Here is a 17,539-nt window from a genome sequence, read left to right on the forward strand (position 1 = left end):
AGGGGGGTGCCTGGAGGTGTTGTGGGGCTCAGGAAGGGTGGCAGGGGGGAGAACTCTGAATTGATGTCAGGACTGGGAAGGGCCAGAGGGTCCCCAAGCCCATTTCCCGGTCTCTATAGGAGGGAGGGTGACCAAGGCAAGGACTTGCCCCGGGTCATGTCCAGGAGCAACAGATCCCACCCTTGGGCCCTCCTATATCCTTCTTGGGACTTGTGAGCTGCCAGAGCTTTAATGGTGCTGCCTGGAAACCCCTCTGGCCTAGTTCAGGGACGCTTTGGAAAGTACAGGAAGGACAAGTGGCCTCATTGCTGCCACCAGGGGGCGCCATATGAACCACACCCTTGGCCTTGGTGAAGCACTCTAGGGTCTGAATCCTGCAAGCTGTGGAGAGGAGCACCCGGGCACAGCTGTCCCCTCACGAGAGTCAGGACCTGTGGCTCTGCTCTCCTCTTCTCTGAGCCTCCCAGCAATGGGACGTGGATCCCGCTCCAAGCCATCCTACTGCCCCAAGTCTACTACCCGGCTTTTTATCCATCAGCCTTTCCCTCTCTCACGAAGTCCCTTCTCAGTCTGGAAGGGGATCAAAGCAGGAGAGCCATTCTTACTTTCACCCGACAGATGAGGAAACTGAGGCCCAGAGAGGTCATTTTGGTGAAAAGAGCTGAGAAGAGACCCCAGGCCTTGCTCCCTCAAGTCACACTGTCGGCACACTGTGCCTAGCTCTCCAGGCTACCGCTGGCTGGGTCCCCTGCCCAAGCAGGCCAGTCCCAGGCCGTCCAGTTTCCACACACACACACACACACACACACACACACACACAGGCCTTGCCTCCCAGCCCAGCTCTCTGTGGGGCCCAGGCCTCTGCCTTTCTCACCATGAGCATCTCGCTGGTGAGGGAGTTGACGAGGTCCGAGACGGAGGAGCGGGGCTCGGTCCGGCGGTCAGACTCATCGTGGGGCGTCTGGCCTGGCACTGGGGCTGTGTTCACCGCCTTACCTCCTGCCGGCAACCTGGGAGAGGGGGAGTCCCAGTGAGTGCAGACTGGAGCTGGGCTGGGCTGGGCACCACGGGTCTGGCAGCGGGACCTTCTCGGAGGACCCGAGCCCCTGCCACCTTCTGCAGGCCGGCAGAGGCAGAGCTTGTGTCCATCAGGAGGCCTGTTTTTCCCCAGAAGCCTTCTAGCCCTCAAGCACTGGCTTGCATGGTTGGTCTCTGAGTCTGCACCCCTCTGCTGAGGCCTGCTCCACCCTGCCCCCCAGCCTGGGAGGGGGGAGGCTCACTGGGGAGGCTCCGGGTGGAGACCAGGTGCCTCTACGCGTCATTACCCTCTGCAAACATGCCAGTGTCTGTCTCCAAGTGTCCCACCTATTTACTCAGGCTATGCAGAGCACAGGTGCTCTTCCACCCTCCACCCTCCGGACCAGGTGAGGTCAGGGCCCCTGTCCGCACAGCTCGCTCAGGCAGAATTTCTACCAAAACCAAGTGTTCTCTGTCTGAATCCTCTGAAGCACTAGCCACTGGCCACACAGGCGAGCAGGCATTTGCAATGCGGCCAGTGTGACTGAGTTCTGAAGATTCTATTTCACTGAAGCTAATTTAGATTTAAAAGCACCTACTGGGCAGGGCAAGTTGTCACCCCTGTGCTCCCCAGTCCCCACCCTGCCACTACTCGGAGGTGTGCGCACTTGATGAGGCTCTCACCCAGGTCCAAAGAAAGATGGGGGACCCACCGAGCAACCCGTCAGCACCCAGCTCCATGCCGTTCCCAGGAGGCTAGGAGCTCTGGCTCCGCGGCCGGGTGGGAAGCCCAGGCTACGGTCAGCTGGGAGTCAGGAAGGGGCTCCTGAAAGCCTGCCCAGGGACCAGGCTGGAACGTCCCATGAGAAGGAAGAGGTGGGGGCAGGCAGCGAGGAGGTGATGGGGACTGGCAGCCGGGGCCTGGGACAGGCTAAAATAGAACAGCCTTCAGAGCAGAGTCACAGACTGGGAGCCACACAGGCTGGACACAAGCCGAGGCCCTCTGCTACAGACTGACCACCAGCACACAGGTGGCCACGACAGGCACATACAGACATGCACGAACTCTGCCAGGCCCCGGAGGGGAGGCCAGGACCCACGAGCAGGGTGTGTACACAGACACGCACAGACACGCACACACCAACACGCGAGGCGGGCAGACACCCGGGGCACAGGGAGAGAATAGCATGAGCTTCAGGCAGGTCAACCAGAGCAGCCGTGAGGACACACACAGTGATGGGCACACTTAGGTCCCCGGAGGAAACCCACTCGGGGACACCCAGGCATACCAAGGTGCGCACGTGAACCGGGACAGGCTGAAACAGAAAGGAGGAGGAGGGACAGACAGCCCAATTATCAGGTGCCTGATACACCTGCTGTGAGAACCTGGCCTGGCTGTGACAACAGGGAGCCACCCACCCGCCCTCAACAGGCTGGACACCCTTCCCAGAGGCACGGACACGGCGGCACACGCAGCTGGGGGGGGGCGCACATGCGGCCCCGCACACACGGGGACACACACACACACACACACGCACACACACACGTGGACACGTGCTCACGCAGACAGCGCGGGGAGGAAGAGGAGACTGAAATAGCTGGAGAGGTAAAGTCAGGTTAAAAATAGAGCAGGAGAGGAGGAGAGCGGAGATTGACTGCTGAAGGTATGAGAAGTCGAGTTATTTTGGCCACGCCACAGCTCGGCACAGCTGCAGAGCAGCCTGGGAAAGATGGTCAGCGCCACCAAAGCTGTCGGAGGTCACAGGACAGAGAGCCGGAGAGACAAAGGCATGGGGAGAGGCAGAGGGAGAGGCCAAGGGGCCCGTCACCGGCCCAGGGACATCCCTGTGAGGAGCAGATGGGAGGAAGGAGGCAGAGAGAGAAAAAGAGGGAAAGAGAGAGAGAGGGAGAGAGAGGGGCCAAGAAAAGTTAGTCAGAGACATGTGAAGAAGGCTGCTGGGTGGACAGGGACAAGGAGGAGCGAGGCGGCCAACAGGAGAGGCAGAGAGGAGGCAGGGGACACACAGGGGCAGAGGAACATGGTGGCTTCGGAGGAGGGGAGCAATGGGGGTGGCCTGGCCCCGCCCTGCCCCCCACCGGGCTGGGGGTGGGGCCACGGTGGAAACCATTTGGATCCCAGGAGCAATGGAGAGAGGATGGCTGCGAGCATGAGGTGGGTGGGTGGGTGGGTGGTGCAGGATGAGTGAGGCAGTTGCCCGCCTGGGGCCAGCGGCCAGCTCCCCCCCAGGCCCAAGAGCGCTCCGAGGTCCTACCTAGAGGCCCAGGGTTTGGAGGGTCCTGGAGTGGGGGCTTTGGGACCTTCTGGGATTGAAGGGATGGTAGGGACTGCCCCTCCCGCCTTCCTGTGGTCCCTTGGCCACACTGCCATCTTGTCTGGGACCTGGAGTGGCTCTTCCTCCTCCGTTGGGCCCTGTCTACCGCAAGCCTGTTGCTACGGGCCAAGGGAGGCATGTTCTCCCAAACAAGAGCCACAGGGTCCCTGGGCTGGGAGGGGTGGAACGGGGTGCAGAAGGGCAGACTCTGGGTCTGGAGGGGAAAGCTGAAGAGGGACGGGTGGTCCAGCCACTACTGCAAGGTTGGAAGTTCCCGGGCCCAGAGGGTGGGGACCAGAGATGCCTGGGCCTAGCAAGGATGGCCCGCCAAGCTTTGGGGTAGGGAGGGCCAGCTAGGGGAACCACTTGACTCTGTAGCCCCCCTGTGGTGGCCCACCATGGGGGAAATGCTCCATGGGCCATGAGGAATGAGTTCCCAGGTGGGTGAGCATGGCCAGGTGGGAATGGTAGGTGTCCACTGGGAAAGTCAGGTTGGGTGGGGCGAGAGTTGCCACCTCCACGCCCCTCCCCCTTTCCCAGGAAGGCAGAGGACAAGCTGATGTCATGATCAGAAGGGATGGGTGTGTTAAAATATGAAGTGAGACCTAAGTGGTGAGGAGGTAAAAATAGGCCGTGGGTGACGATGAGCCGGCTGGTCAACACGGGTGGGGTGAAATCTCGTTTCCAGCCTGCGTCTGCTCCCTCACGCTCCACACCTCTCCCCAGCCAGAGGCTCAGGTTCTTAGCAGGCTTTCAGGGGGCTCTAGCCCCCCTGCGTCCTCTTGTCCTTGACCCTGGCCCTCTCCCCATGGCCCTCTGGCCTGCCTGCGGCCCAGCATTGAGAAGGGCCCAGGTGGGTTGGGAGTGGCAGGTCCCATCTCTCCCCAGACCCCAGACCAAGGCCAGGGCCTCACTCTCCCCGCCCACTCTCCAGGGACTCGCGGCCCACCACAGACATGCAGCATGGACTCGGCGGGAAGGAGATGAGAGGGCCGGTCTCCAGAAGCCGCGGGAGGGACAGCCAGTCCTCGGAGTCTCAAGCTATCCACTCTTTCCTAACCCACAAGCCCCTGGGAGCAGCCCAGGCCAGTCCTTTCCTGCCCCTAAAGGGTCATCTGTCCAAACAGTCCCTGTCCAGCTCACAGGGTCTGACAAGTGCTCTAGCCCAAGGCCCATTTCTTCAATAGAAGCTTAGCATGTCTGAGCCGGAAGGGCTGCTCCTTAGAGGTCACCCTGCTGTCCCTGACTCGACAGCTGCAGAAGCAGAGGCCCAGGAAGGGCTGTGACCTGCCAAGGCTGTAGAGTGAGGCGCTAGCCACAGCAGCAGTGTGGGCAGTGTCCTGGCTGCTGGGCCTCACGTCCCACTGACCTCGTGGGAAGCAGACCTAACAGGTGACGAGCCCTCCTCCCATCTCTGGGACCACAGGTGTGTGATCATCCCGGCCTAAGGCCAGGTCGGGAGGAGGCTGGACCAGGTGCAGGATGCTTCCTTCACTGAGACCCCCCACCTTTCCCCTTGCCCTGAAGCAGTGCCCTCCTGGACTCTGGGGGCAGTGGGAGCTGCTCCCCTGAACTCCCGAAGGCCCGGGCTGTGGAGGTGTGAGTGCTCAGCCTCTGCTCGGCCTGTGCTGCGGCCACATGGCTATTCAGGGTCTCTGCAGGGCCCTGAGGGTAGCAGCGACCCTGGGCGCTGATGGAGCCAGGCCCCCCACCTCCCTTGCACCAGCAGCTGCCTCAGCTGCTCTTGGCCCTGGACCCCACTCCCTCCTCCTGAAACCTGGCCTTAAGGGCTGCCCTTCTGGCTCGTTCTGGTCACCAGGCCTCTCCCATGCCCCATCCCCTCCCCACCAGGGGCTCCCCTTCCATGGCTGAGCAGCCCACAGGACCTCCAGGCAGCAGGGGGGTTGAGGGGGCGGGGATGAGGGGGTGAGGCTGGCGCCCTCCCCTGACATCCCCTCCACAGTCCACCAACCTCCAGGGAAACGGGGATTTCCGGGTCGGGGGTGGGGCAGAGATGAAAGATGGAGGGGGCAGCAGAGGGGGGCCAAGCAGGGAGATGGGGCCAAGAAGGCTGGGCTTGCTCCCGCTGCCCGCCTGGGCCAGCATGCTGGGGAGCAGGCTTGATCCAGAATGGTCCCTTCATAGCCCCAGGGACACCACCAAGGTGGCTGTGAGGGGGCAACAGCTGGGAAGGGGGCTCGTCCTCCTGCTCCAGCGTCCGCTGAAGGCACCACCGCCTGGTCCAGCAGCCGGGCCGGTCAAGGAGGTCGGCCTCCCGTGCCTCCGTCTCTGCGGCGCCGCGGGCCTCGCCCGTGCTCGTACCTCTTGTCCCCCTGAGCGTTCTGGTTCTGCTGGGTTCCTGGGTTTTGCAGGTCAGGGATATTGGCAAAGTCATCCTGTTCCGAAAGCCCTAAGACCAAGGATAGCACCACCATCCGGCCTTCCCTGCCCGGTGGGCAGCCCACCAGCCGGGACGAGACCAGGAGGCCCCACAGGCAGGGGCAGGGGGGGAAGGAGAGACAGAGACAGAGACAAAGAGAGAGAAGAAAAAAGCGTAAGAAACTGGCCCTGCAGGAAAAGAAAAGCCAACTTCAGGACAACAGTGGTGGGACAGAGGAGGGAGGCGGGGAGGGCACAGAGGGGAGCTGTCCTTAGCCTGGGACCCCCTTGCCTTGGATCAACAGCAGACTGTGGTGGGGGGGTGACATGACACAGGGCTGAGATTGTCAGTGGTGGGTCAGTTCCAAGGGAACACATAGAGACAGCTGGGGGCGGTGGGGGCAGGAGTAGAGCTCAGGTCCTGGGACATGGCAGATTTTTAAAGGCTAATGAATCCCCAGCGGAAGTTGCTCGGGTCACCTTGGCCCCTGGGAGAAGGGGGCGGGGTTCCGTGACCATCTTGTTCTAGGATTGTGCACGCAGGTTCAGGTTCTCAGAGGGGAGCGTCTTTGGTTGGTTTGTTTGTTTTATGGTGCTGGGGATTGAACCCAGGGCCTTGTGCATGCAACTGAGCGATAGCCCCAGCCCTATCTTAGAAATTTGAAATCCACTGGGCACTGCACCCGGTGATCATGGAAGCCCATCCCAGACCTCTCTGGGTCATGGTCAACCAGATGTCCTTGAAGCCAGAAGGGGCCCCAGGATGTACAGCCCATTGGAGGAGAATGGAAGTCCCTTCTGGCATGTGGTGTACTGGGCACAGCAGACCCTCTCCTGTGTCCCCCTTTCTAGAGATCCGGGGAATGCCTGCCAAAGACTGCGGGTCCTGTTCAGGGGCCTCTCACTGGAGAAGCAGTCCAGAAGGCATGGAAACGCGAAGGCAGAGAGAGAGGGCAGGGACTTGGCAAGGTGTGGAGAAGCCTTGGCAGGACTGCAGGGAGCCTGCGCCTGCAGAGGGTGATTGTGCTCTGAGGGCAGCATGGCCAGGGCAGAATGGGTGGGCAGGCACGGAGAAGGCCAAGTGTCTTGGAGTGGACAGTAGTCTGGGGTCAGAGGTCACAGTGCCTTCTCTGAGAACCACTGGGCAATGCCGGGGATCTTTGCTGGGGTCACCTGCATTTTCCTGGGAAGAAAAGGAAGCGTGGGTGGCGGCTGCCTCTCGAAACCATCAGAGTCTGTGAGCATTTTCTGGTGGCTTTGTGGAGCTCGTCGGGTGTTATGTCTTTCATGAAAACAAGGAGGCATTCTCAGATGGGGCGGGCATGAAAGCCAGTCACAAGAAGGGCCAAGGGAAAGGTGACAAGATGGACGGAATGTTCTGGAAGGGAGAGGATCCTGGGTCAGGAATCTACCACTTCAACCACTGAAGGAAGGCAAGAGCTGGCTGTGATTATTCCCCAGAGAGATCATCAAGAAGGAACTCCAACAGGTGAGGGCTGAGAGCACAGGGGTCCTGGAGAGAGGGAGATGGCCCTGGGGGCCGAGCACCGGGAAGAAGCTGAGTAGCTGCAGGGTCCTGCTTTGTCTCCGGGTCTTGGTCCTGGGCACAGCCACTGCAGGCTGACACTTGTTCTTGCACATAACTTTTGGGGAGCCACGCTGCCGCTTCCCTCAGGATGAGTCCTTGTTCCCTTTGTTCCTGCCCACCGGTACTCTCTCAGAGTTGGTAAAATTCCATTTGGCTGCTCGGGAGCTGGTGGAGCTGGGGGAAGGCAAACCAAGGGAAAACAACATGTTTTTCCCTGGTTAATGCATTTTTCAGAGACTCCTTTTGCTCTTCTTAAAAACAGAGTGGCCTCTGCATAAACACCCAACGTGTCACTCTCTGCAGCTTTGCAGGCCGCAAGGAGCAGGATAAGGGGCAGGAGCCAGAGAGTAGGGGGAGATGCCGGCCATCTTGGAGGGGATGCCCATTGACCAAAGGGTGGGTCCTGCAGGGCCTGGATGGCCCCCTCCCAACCTGACCCTCTGAAGGGGCCTTGGTATTGGGAGCAAGAGAAGAGTCTCCAAAACAGGTCACCTAAAACTGCATGGCATGGGTCAGCAAATGGTGGTCTGTGGCCTGTTTGTGCACAGTCCATAGGCTAAGAATGTTTTGTACATTTAATTAATTAATTTATTTTTTGGTACTAGGGATTGAACCCAGGGGTGCTTAACCATGGAGCCACATCCCCAGCTCGTTTTTTATTTTTTTATTTTGAGATAGGCTCTCACTGAATTGTTTAGGGCCACGCTAAATTGCTGAGGCTGGCTTTGAATTTGTGATCCTCCTGCCTCAGCCTCCCGAGCCACCGGGATTACGCGTGTGCCACCACACCCAGGTGGTTTATGTAGTTTTAAAGGGCTAAGATAAAAAAAGAAGAAAGGAAAAAGGAACATGTGATGGAGACGACGTGAGTCCTGCAAAGCCTAAAATATCATCAGACCTTTACAGGCAGAATTTGCTGACCACTGCTGAGGGGCAAGTAGAGGAGGTAGGGGCTGAGAGGCCGGTGACTTGGGGGCAGCAGCAGGTAGGGGGAGTGAGAGCTCCTGTGTGGGTAGAAGGGCAGGCACAGGATGCTGGCACGTTGAGGGACACCCATCACAGGATGCTAGCATGTGAGTGGCACCCATCAGGTCCTGGTTGACTAGGAAGGTGGCAGGCACTTGGTATCCAGGGCTCCTCCTGCAGCTGGGGAGATCCTGGACACAATCTGATGCCATAAGGACAGGAAGTAAGGAGCAGAGAGGTGTGGGGTCCGGCTGGCCTGCTGTTCTCTCCAGGCCATGGTAGAACCAATTCCTTGACTCTTCTAGATCTACTCCAGGGCCACAGCGTCCATCCCAGACAGGGGGCTTTGCCGGGCATCTTGTGCAGGGATCCCGTGGATCTGAAGGGTCAGCGGATAGGCTGCCCTGATTTGTCAGAGAGCCAGGCAGCACCCTGCTGGGCTGGGGCCACAGGTCTCTTGCATGGGCATGAAAAGCTGGTTCTTCTGTCGGAGGGCCTTTCCCGGGGGCACTGCCCCCAACTGTCCTGGAAGCTCTGGCTGGACTCTCAGCTGGATAGACGGATGCTCTGAGGAGCCTGTATGCCTTCCAATTCCCTGTATCTTGTCGTGAGCTGGGCCTCTGTCTTGGGCTTACCCTTCTTCCTCCCCTTCTCCTCTCCCAGGCTTACTTTGCTGGTCTCCAGCTCCTGAAAAGTGTTCCCAGGGAAGACCCGGTGATGGGTCCCCAGAGCCTGGAAGGAAGCCCACGTTAGGCTGGAGGAGGGTGTGATGCTGGGAACTACAGCCCACACGGTCTTGGGCTGAGAGCGAGTATAGGGGCCCAGAAGGCTGTTGGGGAAGGGGCTTCTGGGCAGGGGCCTGTCCCTTAAGGCAGGCAGCAGGGGGCGCTAACAGCTGGGGGACGTGACTAAGGTTGGATGCTGGCAGCGGGTTCCTCCTGGGCCTGTGCACTTGAGAGAAGGCTGTGGTTTACAAGTTCGGAAGCTTTGGGGGCATCTCAGGTTTGTCCTCAGGGGAAGGGGCATTATGGGGAGGAAGGAGCCCTGGGAAGCCATGGCAGGAGCTGGAGGACAGGTGGCTACAGAAGGTCAAAGAGACAGGGGACAGCTGATGGCAGGGACAGGGGAAGTGAGAGGGAGGGAGGAAGTGTGGGGCAGGAGGCTGGCAGAGTCAGGTTACAGAGAGGAGGTCAATTGGAGTGGAGGAGGGCAGGACCCTGGAGGTAGAGTGGCAGAGAGGGTGGCTGGGAGGCCCAGAGCAGCCTGGGCCTGAGCGGGAGGAGACGGACCTCAGGGACTTCTGTAGCATGGTCTAATGTCTCCATTTAACTTTGGAGGCGTGGGTCCTTTCTCTGAGCACCAAGAGGGTCCGGGGGTCCTCAGAGTAGAGGTAGCTCAGGTTACAGGGATGCTCGGGCACTAGCCACAGAGGCTGCCGAGGGGAACCACTGAGATTGCTTGGCACACTGCCAAGTATATGGAGGACGAAGGATGACACGTGACCAGCTGCTCCCAAGGAGATTTGGGGGGAAGGAGGCTGGAAGGGGAAGGTGGGGGGCTGGCCCGCTCAAGGGGAGGACTTACAGGAAGGATTTCATGTCCAAGCCTCGGTTTCGAATCTGCCCCACCACGTGGTCCCAGCTGCCCGGGTTGGAGCGGCTGCGGCCCCCGGCCGCCCGGTACTTGGAGCCGGCCGAGGTGGCCTGCCGAGCCTGGCCCCGGCCATAGGCCCGGGGGTTGGAGCCCGGTGCCGAGGCCGCGTGGGCCTGCAGCTGGCCCAGGCTCTGGCTGGTGGTGGGCTGGCTGGGCTGCCGGGCCCGCTGGTGCTGGCTCAGGGGCTGCTGCAGGCTCTGCTGCCGCATCAGGGTGCGGGGTCGCTGGCATTTCGGCTCTCCCGTGGAGCTGGGGATAGACTCAAGGGTAGTGGCCGTGGACAGGGTGGAGTCCTCGAAACTTGGGGCGGGTGGAGGAGAGGAGAGAAAGGAGAAGCAGGTGAAGGGATCACGTGGAGGAGAAAGGAGCCGAGGGCTAGGGCTCGAGGCCCGAGAGCAGGGTGCGCTCGCTCGGCTGGACCTCACCAAGCCGCCATCTGAGTCGTCCTGGCCGCCGTCGCCGCTACTGCCTCACCCATGAGGCTATAAAGCCCGTGTGCCCACCCGGAGGCCCCCAGGTCGGCCCCACCACCCTGCCCTCGGCCCCGCTAGGCTACAGCCCCGAGTCCTGTCTGGGCCGACCTCTCTGCCAATCTGAGGGCGGTGGCTACGTGGTGAAGGCAGGTCCCTGGGCCCTGAGGCTGCTGGGGCGGGGCCGCTGCTCCCTCTGCCCTCTCGATGGGGGACACCAGGAAAGGCTGTCTCTGTGTTCTAAGTACTACTGTCCTTCGGAGACACGAGGAAATCCAGGCCAGCACCTGAGCTGGCCTAGAAAGGCCTGGTGAGGGGGATCAGCCAGTGGTCCTTAGATTTGTCCAGGGAGGGGAGGGAGGAGGTGGTCTTGGGCCGGCAGACCACTGCTCTGAGGTCAAGGCTGCCTCAGGCGCTGGGATGTATCTTTGCCCTCCTCCCAGGACTCTCTGGCCATCTGACCCAGTGCCGACAGAGACTCGGGTGACTATCTTGTCTTATTCCTGAGAGTACTCCTGTCTGAAGAACAGCGGGCAGCCGGACAGGTAAAGACAGGAAATAGGACCTGGCAGGTGAGAGGCCGTGGAGGGTCAGAGAGACCTGAGATCAAAGCCCTCTGCCACTCACTCACAGAGAGATTCTGGGAAAGGTGTCTCCTCTCTGGGCCTCAGTTTCTTCATCTGTGTGATGGGAGTTTGAAACAATGGTACAACCTGAGTCACCTCCATCACAGAGGTCAGGGGAAGCGCTATATCTGTAAACACTCTCACGCCACTGTCTGACGTCATGAGTCTGTGGCTCCCCTTGACATAACCTGCCTGCTTTGTGCCCTGGCCAGAGATTTCAGTACCTCCCAGAGGCAGGGCCAGAGGCAGGATGTCACTAGAGCACCAGAGACTGGGGCCAGAGCCTGGGCTGAACAGCTCCAGGTCAGCTGCTTCTCCTCCCTGAACTTCAGAGTGCAAACCTCCTCTTCCACCTCCCTTGCCTCCCTCTTCCAATCCAACGACGAGGGCAGGGGTTGGTAACTGTGTAGCCTGTGGGCTGCATCCGGCTCAACACTGCCTTTGTAAATAAAGTTTTATTGGAACACAGCCACTGGCATGAGTTTACAGACTGTCTGTAACTGCCTTTCTGCTGCCATAGCAGGGCCAAGCAGTGTGAGAGACAGCTGGCCTGGCAAAGCCTAAGCATTTCCTAGTTGGCCCTTCACTGAGGAAGTTTGCAGGCCCTGGCCCAGGACCATGGGGAAGCTGAGCACCCTGGTCAAGTACCCACGGGAATACTTGAGAGGAGGTCCCAGGGCCTTTGGGAGCCACGTTCACCACTGCAGCCAGACCTCAGCCTCGCTCACCCCTGAACCTACCCTGGGAACCAAAAGACAACAGTTAGGCTGCCCCTGTGGGCAGAGAGAGAGAGAGAGAGAGAGAGAGAGAGAGAGAGAGAGAAAGTATAGTAAAGAGAGAATGAAAGAGAAAGAAGAAAGCAAACATGGTTTCAGCTGCAGTCTTGGAGGGGCAGCAACCTGCCTGCCTCAGGCCTGGAGTCAGGGCTATCACAGGGGCAGGCCCAGGCCTGGCTGGCCAGGTAGGCCCACAGCTCCCTGGGGGCCGGCGGAGGCAAAGGGAGGACAGCACATTGGCGGCCTCCTCCCCCTCCTCCTTGCTGACCTCATTTTGGTTTCCTATCACATCCAAAATTAGTCCAATTTACAACCTCTCAGTCACAGGAAACTAAAATTGGTTCCTTCAGGCCTGGAGCCAGCAAATGGCATGGCGGCCTAGCCAGCCTGGAGACTGGCGGGGGCAGCTTGGAGAAGGTGGGCATGGGACCTGACTCTGGAGGGGTGTGGGGCTTCCTCTGGGACTTCCCTGAGGCTAGATGTACGGGGAGAAGTAGACATGGTTCATTTAAGCCAGCAAGCAAGTGAGGAGGTCTCAGCCTGGTGGCCCTCAGGGGTCCCATTGGTGGGACTTCTAAAGAGAACCAGGTGGGCCCGATATTGAGCAACAGGAAGGCCCACAGCTAAGAAGGGGTCAAGGCTGTTGGCATGCCAAGGGGGTGGCTGATCCACTAATGGGGAATGAGGCTGTTCCAGTAGCTGAAAGTGGAGCCACATCCCATGCATGAGAATGGCCACAGTTGAGGGTCCTAGGACAGGAAGGGCTCCACTGTGGGGAACTGGAAGTTTCTAAAAGCCAAGATGAGAAAATCCTGCCCCTCAGGGGGGTGCATATCATCTTTGGAAAACAGGGACCAACCCTATCTCCATCACCCAAAACTGGGACTGACTGACAACCCCAGCTATTAAAAAGGGACAGGTCTTCTGCCTGACATCCAGATCATCCTCTGGCATCTGGAGAGAAGCTAGCTGGGGCTCAACAATCCAACCTCCAAGAACACCCAATCTCAGCAGCTGACAGAGGGACAGCTCACTGACCAAGACTGGGACAGCCAGTGGGGATGGCTGAGATGAGATGAACCAATGGGGCGGCCTGGCGGCCACTCATAAGTGAAATTCTGCAACAGATGGTGTCATGGTTGACAAGCAAGACTGGGGAAAGCTGATGGAGTCACCAGGTGGTCCAGGATGGGTGGCTCAATGTCGGGTCTAGAGCCATCTGCTGGCCGAAGGAGGAAATGCCCAGGGGCTGATGGGTGGCAGAGGCAGGCTAAGGTGGGCTGGCTCCACAAGGATGGGATGATCCCTTGGGGTCAACCACGGGCCTGCTGCCTGTGGAGGGTGACCTGACAGCTGAGATGAGGTGACCGGCCAAAGAGGATGGGGTGGCCCAAGGACTGAAATGAAGCTGTTCTGCGGGGAGAATGGAATGACTGGGTGCTGGCAAAGGGACAGACTGGTGGGCAGCCACCAGAGGCTGGAATGGGACGCTGCATGGCGGAGTTGGTCGTGCCCAATGGCAAGGACGATGGGAGAATCTTGTGAAGAAATGGAATGAGCCAGAGGCCGAGGACGGCACCTCTGGGGGCAGAAGCAGGCATGCCAGGGGTCCCGCTGTCCACCTGGCAGGGGCAGGCCTGCGCTCGCGGCTCCCGCGGCCTCGGGGCGCCATCACTCACTTGGACAAGTTGAGCTTCCCTGCGGCCAGGTGGCTCTGCACCGTCCGCCAGCGGCCTCTCCCCGCCTTGCCACCGCTGCCCGGCTCGCTGGGGGCAGCCCCGCCGCTTCTCAAGGCGTCCTCTCCGGGTGGTGGCACCGGCGCCGGCTTCTCCCCCAGCCGGCCTTCCCGCTCCACCGCCAGCCCCGCCACGGCGGCCACTTTGGCGCCCGACAGGAGGGTGCCACTGAGGCATGCACGAGGCAGCCCGGCCAGAGGGGCACCGGGGGTGGCGGTGGGGGAGAGAGGACAGGCCACACGTGGGGGTGGAGGGGTGGAAGAGAAGGAGAGACAACGACAGATAAAAGGAAGAAAGAGACAGCAAGAGAGAAGGAGAGAGACAGACGGACAAGAGACAGACAGAGAGAGAGAGAGAGACATCAGCACTGCAGATGGGTTAACAGTGGAGCCTGCAGAGGAGAAAGGGGCACCGGGTGGGCTGGGGTCGGAGAACAACGCACCACGACAATGGAGGGGGGCCCCTCCCCACCGCCTGGGGCAGGGGCGGCGGGGGTAGGGGAGGGCAGCCACCTCCAACTCTATCCCACAGGACAACGAAGGGTTAACGACGGAGGAAGAGCGGGCTGTCCAGGCCAGGAGGCCCCCAGGCAGGGAGAGAGAGAAAGCCATGTTAGTCAGAAGTCATCACCACCACCACCACCATCACCGCCACCACCGCCACGGACCACCGACCACCGACCACCGACCACCAGCAGCCACGGCAGCAGCGCACAGCAGGGAGGAAAAAGCGAGCCACAACCAAGAGGGAGGGACGAACGGGCAACCCCATCCTGACTGCACAGAGGGTGGGGCAGTGGGGCCAGGCGGCTGGAGGGGGCTCTCCTGCGTGGCTGGCCCTGGGGCAGGGGTGGGACGGGGGCAGGCAGGCGCGGGGCAGGAGGGGTTGCTCGTCTCCATGGCCAGCCTGCCCATGGGGCGGACGGGTGGGGAGGTGGGGCAAGGAGCAGGGGGGAAGTCAGGGGGCCGGAGAGGGCAGGGGAGAGGAGGGCGTGCGCGGATACTTGTACATATGATCAAACCAGGTAAAGTCACTCACTTGAGGGACAGTCGTGGGTCGCCATAAGGGGCGTAGGGTGAAATGTTTAGAATAAACTCCTTGGGAGGGTAGGAGCTCCATTTCTGCTGCACTGTGCTTTCATTGTTATTCCAAAAGTCTCTGTCTAGATCGCTGGAGGGGCAGAGAGAGAGGGAAGAAAACAGGGAGATACAAGAAGAAACAAGAACTCCAAGTCCTGCGGGGGCAGAAGGGACGGGACCGGGGTGGGCACCCACAGGGCGGGGCTTCGAGGGTCTGCTCCTGCGGGAGGAAGAAAGGCAGGCGGGCGCCACAGCCTGAGCTGGCACCTGTTCACGCGCACGCATGTGCAAGCCCACACACGCACACGCACACACACTGGAGGGCTGGCCAGGGGAGGCCACGCAGAAAGGAGGCAAGCTGCGGATGGGCAGACGGGAGCCTGGCGCCTGGGAAGCTGGTGGGAGAGAGAGAGACGATGAGAGCGGGGCACAGAGGGGGAGGGGGTCGGGGACAAGCCTGGGTGGGGTGGGTGCAGTGGGAGAAGGTGAGGCGATGGTTTCTGGCTAGAAGGAGCTGGAAAGTAGATCCGATCCTGCTGCCAGTGACCTCTCCTGGCCTCAGGGCCCCTGCCTGTCAAAGGAGAAGGCTGGTGGCTCTCCTCTCCCCCTAGTCTCCACGGAGCCACTCCTGCCCATCCTTCCCATCCTGCCACTGGTCTGAGGTGCCCCCTGGCCCCTGTGCCCTCTCTCCTCCTCTGGCAAGAACAGGATGCACTGTGTCCATGGGACTGGGGCAGGGTCTCTGCGAGCTGAAGAGCGCCTCCACTCAGGACAAATGGGGTGCCGGGGTTAGCCCCTGGGAAAGGAAGGCGTTGACCTTGTTGAGGACAGCACAGGGAGCCTTCCTGGGGGATGATGTGGGGTCTCAGCCTCAGACCCCTGGCGGGTACCTGGCTGGCCAGCTAGGGCAACCCCTCTCTGTGCCCCTGTCCTTTTCTAAGGTGAAGCTGCTGGGCTCCTAAGGGACTCTCACCTTGGGGTCCCCGACCCTCCTGCTCTGACTGGTCACGCTGGAGGAGCCAGTATGCTAGACACATCCAAAGTATGGGGACTTTCAAAAGGGCGGGTGGCCAAAGTCCGGGTGACCTGAAGACCCTGGTAGCCAAGAACAAGAGTCTCCACCACTTTGTCAGACTCCTAGGGTTCCAAGGGACAGAGAAAGGAGAGGCAGCTCCCAGGACAAAGGACCATTCTGGAAGGGAGCCCCCTCTGGCCCCTAAGAATGCTGCTCAGGGAGGAGCCTCTGGAGGAGCTGGCAGGGTGCCTGCCGTGTGTGTGTGTGTGTGTGTGTGTGTGTGTGTGTGTGTGTGTGTGTTCGCTGAGGCTGAGCCCCTGCAGGTCCTGTCAGCTGGCAGGGTGCCTGCCTGTGTGTGTGTGTGTGTGTGTGTGTGTGTGTGTGTGTGGTCGCTGAGGCTGAGCCCCTGCAGGTCCTGTCAGGGGTGGTTGGGGGAAGGGCACTGTGGGGGCACACCCCCTGATGATCAGGCAAACGTTGCGGGGGAACCTGCTTCTTTCCTCACTGAGAGTTTGGCCTTGGCCTTGGTTCTTCACCTCACACTCAGGAACAAAGGACCAAAAGGCGACAGAAGCTGAGATGCCACCATTAGGCTCAGAAGAGTTAGTGGGCTCAGAATGTCTGACTGTACGAAGTTCACCTTGGAAAAGTCTCATGATGGTGGTGGGGGCTGTGTGCACACAATGTTCAAAGCCCCAGCCCCGAGCCAGTTCCAGGGACAAGGAGGCTGGGGTGGGGGTGGGAGAGGCAGGATGGGCGCCAGGGGAAGCCGCTCCCTTGACAAATGACCCCATCCCCACCAGAGCTGTCCTTGGGGCCCCTTGGCAACAGGGCATCACACAAAGGTGTGGATGGGGCCTCCCTACATCAGGTGTCACAGAGCGGGAGCAGGTGGATGGCCTCCCTCCCCTTTCTCCTTCCAGATCTCCAAAATTGAGAGCCACCCAACGCTAGGTCCTAGAGAGAAAGATCCACCCAGTGCCATTGCCAGGCTGGTTTCCTGCCCTGTGTCCCATGGAGCTCCAGGGTCCCTCAGGTTCTCACTGTGGCACTAGAAAAGAGGGTCTTTAACTCAGGAAGTGTGGGGAACCCTGGTTCCTTTACGCAGACAAGGCGGAGCCTTTAACCCGCCCGTGACTATCAGTATCACCAAAAGGGAGACAGAGTACACACAGTGTTCCCCAAACTTGATTGCAGGTAGAACCCCTGATTCATGGCAAACCATTAATCATTTACGGGGCACAAGTGCTCCAAGGAACACGGTGAAGGAAACGCTGATCAAGAACGAAGCTTCCCAGAATCCTTGACAAGACCATCCCTTAGGGAGGTCCTAAGTCCACCAGGAGTTGTGCAGTAAATAAGTGGCACAGGTCTGGGAATATGGGTCACACAGACATAGGCAGTGATTCCCTTCCCCTCGCCCAGCAGGGTGAGGGTGGTCTTAGGTTGTGTGGATGGTGGGCTCAGGGTAGAGTTGGGCTGGACGGTGCTGCTGCCTCACCTTGTCTTAGAGAACCCTCACAGGCACTGGCCCCAGCTGGCAGAGATGGCTGCTGGCCCTGCTGGCCCTGCTGGCCTGCCTTCCCTTGCTGGGAATCCTGTCTTCTCTCGTGGCCCTTTCCAGAATTCCTGGCCCTCCTACATGCACCCCTGTTGGATCACCTGGCACAGATAGTCCCTCTGCCCCGGCCAGTGGCTGCAGACAGCCCAGCTTGGAGTGGCACAGGGGCCGCCCTATGCTCCCCCACACTGTCCCTCCCACCTTCGGAAAGCTGGGGGCCTGAGCTCTGCACCAGCCCCTGAGACCTGCCAGCTCTGGGCTTTGAAGACTGGAGAGCACGCAACCAAACCCGGCTTCAAAGACTCCCCACAGCCTCCTCCTGAGGCTTCCACCCACCCCG

At 60.3% G+C, this 17,539-nt stretch overlaps 1 protein-coding gene across 3 annotated transcripts in view; it reads right to left on the bottom strand.

Annotated features, from left to right (window-relative positions):
• Syt7 (synaptotagmin 7) overlaps window positions 1–17,539 on the bottom strand; it is a 59,197-nt gene that overhangs the window by 13,899 nt on the left and 27,759 nt on the right. Inside the window, exons 4-8 of one of the 3 annotated variants that reach the window (XM_076844679.2) lie at window positions 14,583–14,714; window positions 13,488–13,712; window positions 9,868–10,236; window positions 5,673–5,795; window positions 875–1,010 (exon numbers count right to left, since the gene is read on the bottom strand). In XM_076844679.2, the coding sequence (XP_076700794.1) occupies window positions 875–1,010; window positions 5,673–5,795; window positions 9,868–10,236; window positions 13,488–13,712; window positions 14,583–14,714 (985 nt within the window). The remainder of the gene's footprint in view (window positions 1–874; window positions 1,011–5,672; window positions 5,796–9,867; window positions 10,237–13,487; window positions 13,713–14,582; window positions 14,715–17,539) is intronic. The other 2 variants (XM_076844680.2, XM_076844681.2) reach the window with 2 other exon arrangements.

This window comes from Callospermophilus lateralis, chromosome 2, assembly GCF_048772815.1.
Source record: "Callospermophilus lateralis isolate mCalLat2 chromosome 2, mCalLat2.hap1, whole genome shotgun sequence".
NCBI lineage: Eukaryota > Metazoa > Chordata > Mammalia > Rodentia > Sciuridae > Callospermophilus > Callospermophilus lateralis.